The sequence below is a fragment of the Agrilus planipennis genome, unplaced genomic scaffold, assembly GCF_000699045.2.
Source record: "Agrilus planipennis isolate EAB-ADULT unplaced genomic scaffold, Apla_2.0 scaffold19, whole genome shotgun sequence".
NCBI classification, from domain to species: Eukaryota; Metazoa; Arthropoda; class Insecta; order Coleoptera; family Buprestidae; genus Agrilus; species Agrilus planipennis.
Genome location: NW_020438954.1, coordinates 1,685,926 through 1,689,411, shown reverse-complemented (window position 1 = coordinate 1,689,411; position 3,486 = coordinate 1,685,926). Strand labels below are relative to the sequence as shown.

At 35.3% G+C, this 3,486-nt stretch overlaps 1 protein-coding gene across 1 annotated transcript in view; it reads left to right on the top strand.

The window, feature by feature from the left end:
• The first annotated feature begins 1,112 nt into the window (after positions 1 to 1,112).
• The window catches only part of LOC108743214 (putative defense protein 3), an 8,508-nt gene continuing 6,134 nt past the window's right edge, over positions 1,113 to 3,486 (top strand). The window contains exon 1 of the mRNA XM_018478695.1: positions 1,113 to 1,587. Within this exon, the coding sequence (XP_018334197.1) occupies positions 1,377 to 1,587 (211 nt within the window). The 5' untranslated portion in view covers positions 1,113 to 1,376. The remainder of the gene's footprint in view (positions 1,588 to 3,486) is intronic.

The window sequence follows — 3,486 nt, the reverse complement described above, 5'->3', positions numbered from 1 at the left end:
AAACTTCACCACAACTACGAACAACTTAGACTTTGCTAAGGAAATGACGCAACTTTATCTGACACAAATTAATTTCTTGAATGTATTTTTCTTTATTATCGGTTTATGAACAAAGTTTGTACCTACGTGGGCGGTTCAATAAGTACTCGTGTTAGAAATGAAGACACCTTTTTTTAAAATTTGTTTTTTTATTTTTCAACATAGTCCCCTTTTAGAAAGATACACTTCTCCCAACGACCCTGCCATTTTTTTAACCCTCCAAAAAATAAGATTTGTCGAACTCTCCAAAATCCCCCCCTGTCTCGGCGATGACTTCCTCGTTTAAGCTAAATTTATTTCTCGCTAGTCATTTCTTCATGGTAGGGAACAAGATGAAGTCGCAGGGAGTCAAATCGAGCGAGAACGGGGTGTGCGGCAGCAAATTCATAACGTAATTCATGCATTTTGGCGGCAACAACTCCTGATGAATGTGCCGGTGCGTTATCGTGTTGAAAACGCACCCTCTTTTTCGTCAAATGCGTCCGTGTCTCCTTCAATTTTTTGTCGAAGCGGTCCAATAACTCACTGTAGTATTGTCCAGCGATCGTTCTTCCTTTTCCTAAAAAATCCGTGAAATGATTTCCTCGGTAACAACGTTTGCCAGGCTTCCTGGTCGCTCCTATCAAAGACGGATCTTTGCCCACGTTGAAATTCGTTGAAGCAATATCTAACTGTGGTCGTAGATGGCGAAATGTCTCCATAAACAGTATCCAACTTTGTTTTCATCTCCCCTCATTTTTTCCCATCCAAAAACAAAAAGCGAGCTACTGAACGATACTGCTCTTTTTCCATCTTAGCGAAAATAACGAAACACGTCTGAGTGGAATGACTGCCAAATCCAAACTAACCTATCAATCAGTCTGAAATTCGTTTTGACGTGGTTTGATAGATGGCAGCACACGATGACAACACCAATTTCCCTCAGAAACGTCCTCTGTCTTCAAATACGGATACTTATTGAACCGCCCTCGTACTTCGATGGTAACTACTACAACTAAAGTTGCATTTACGGTCTTGAATTGATTTATTGCGACGTAAACTTTAAAACACATTGATAGCGAATGAACCAGGACTCCAACATTGGGCATCTACAAGAGTATATGTAGTAGATATACAATTACGAATGTAATCCGTTACTAGAACTTGTAAAATACTTATATACCTTCGCAGGTGTGGTACACGTTATGTCATAACACGAGATACTAAATCTAGGCGAGTGAAAGTCGTTGGAGCAGCTCGAGATTTTGATCGATAAAGACGTTTCCTTGTGCAAAACCCAAAGTTTTTATCCAGTCTTAAATCTGCTTTTGCAAAGGTGATTTTTTCCGCGGGTCAACATGCTCAGATATTTCAGCGTCTTACTTATTTTCTCCGTCGAATGTGTCAGACTGTCTTCCGGGTTTCCTGATGGCGCCCCTGTCGATGTGTGCGTCAAACCTAAACCTAACCGGCCTAATCACAGCGGTGCTAAGCCTCAACCCGCAGATACCAACCCCTACACTGTCACAGCTTCCGATAGTTACTATAGACCTGGAACTCAAATAACAGGTTTGGAGCACTTTCTTATTTCATTTTTAATTTATGTAGTTCTACTATCTAATTTTTCGAATAAAGAGTAGAATTAAAATCTGTATCAAATATTATTTTCTTTTTAGAATGGTGTTAACGTTAAAGAATTTGTTTTAAATGAAAATATACAAGACGAAATCCGTTTATACGTTTCCAATTGAAATACATTATATTAATATTTAATTGAGCGTGAAGAGTTCCAGCTGAAACCCAAAAAGGGAAGATTTTTAATATTTAATTGTTTTAGCAATTCGCTGAAATTATTAATTTAATACCTTATTAAATAATAATGGGAACAAACGTGTATCATAATCAACACCGTTCATGAAATAATTATACACAAAAAGGAATAATAGCGACTATTATAGATATTCTTGTACATTCACTGGTTACTCTTTATCAATTAATATCTGGTCATAATGGCAATATGTTATGTGAAACAGTCTAGAAACAAGAAATGCTGTGTGCGGATAATTGTCGCTTTATAATAATTTTTAACATTTACTTTTATTGACAGTTCTGACCTTCCATTCATATTCATTATAGAAATAACCATGTAATATAATTTTTTATTGAGTTTATGGATAAATTTAAATGCTAGGTAGATACTGGTTGCTCAAGAGCAAATTACTGGAAATTGAGACCGTTAAGGGTAAAACATTTTTGATGGCAATATTTCAAATAGTCTAGACAAACTTCTGATAAAACAAACGAAGATAATTCAGGCATTAACGAGTTTTTAATTTAAAGAAAACTCCCAATAGTTTTTGTAACAGCTATTCGTTAATTATTTTGAGTAATAAGAATAAATTTCTTGAACAATTATGACTTTTGTTTTCCTATAAGTACTTCAGGTAAAAACAAAATTAATTAAAAACTATAGTGTGGTAAAGTCTACAATGATGAACGATTTAAGAAATTTTCTTCCAAAACGCAATTAGGACAGTACTTTTAACAAACATTCTAATTTAATGAGAACCTTTACTCTCAGAATCAATTGTTTTTCGAGTTGCGATATATAATGTAATGTTCGTGGGTTTAACAAAATTAACTTCTAATACTGATAACGACAAAAACTGTTTTTTTACACTAATTATTAAAGAACTGAAAAACAGCATTAAATTATTACTAAACATAGGTTATGAATTATTCTATTTATTTACTCTACTGTTGATATATCAGTATTCACTGCGCTATTTATTTCACTTCTGTCACTGTCAATTTATTTCTCCTTTTCACTTCTCCAACGGTCTTCTCGCCGATCGTCTCTTCCTTTAAATACTCTTTTGTTTACTTTCTGGAACCCTCTAGAAACATCCGGATCGTTTATTTTTTCTTTGAACTGTTTAACTGTTTTCCCAGAACGCAGGTACGACACACACATTTACAAATACGGCGCATATGAATAAAGGCGTCCGCGGCGATTAGATAAGCCGTTAACGCACACGTGTGCCCGATCGCATACAAACACACTCGTGCTCGCTACAATAAGTTACATGTTTTAGAATGTTGGCAATGATTAGCTAAGGTTGATGAAGATTTCTCAATTATATATTTCTATTAATAACAATCGCCTGTCGCAATTACTTCATAATAACAAAATAACATGCAAAAAATAACGATACTTCTATGTTAATTATATTAATTTTATTTTTGTATCGTTTAATTGCTACTGAACGATACTGCTCTTTTTCCATCTTAGCGAAAATAACGAAACACGTCTGAGTGGAATGACTGCCAAATCCAAACTAACCTATCAATCAGTCTGAAATTCGTTTTGACGTGGTTTGATAGATGGCAGCACACGATGACAACACCAATTTCCCTCAGGAACGTCCTTTGTCTTCAAACACGGGTACTTATTGAACCGCCCTCGTA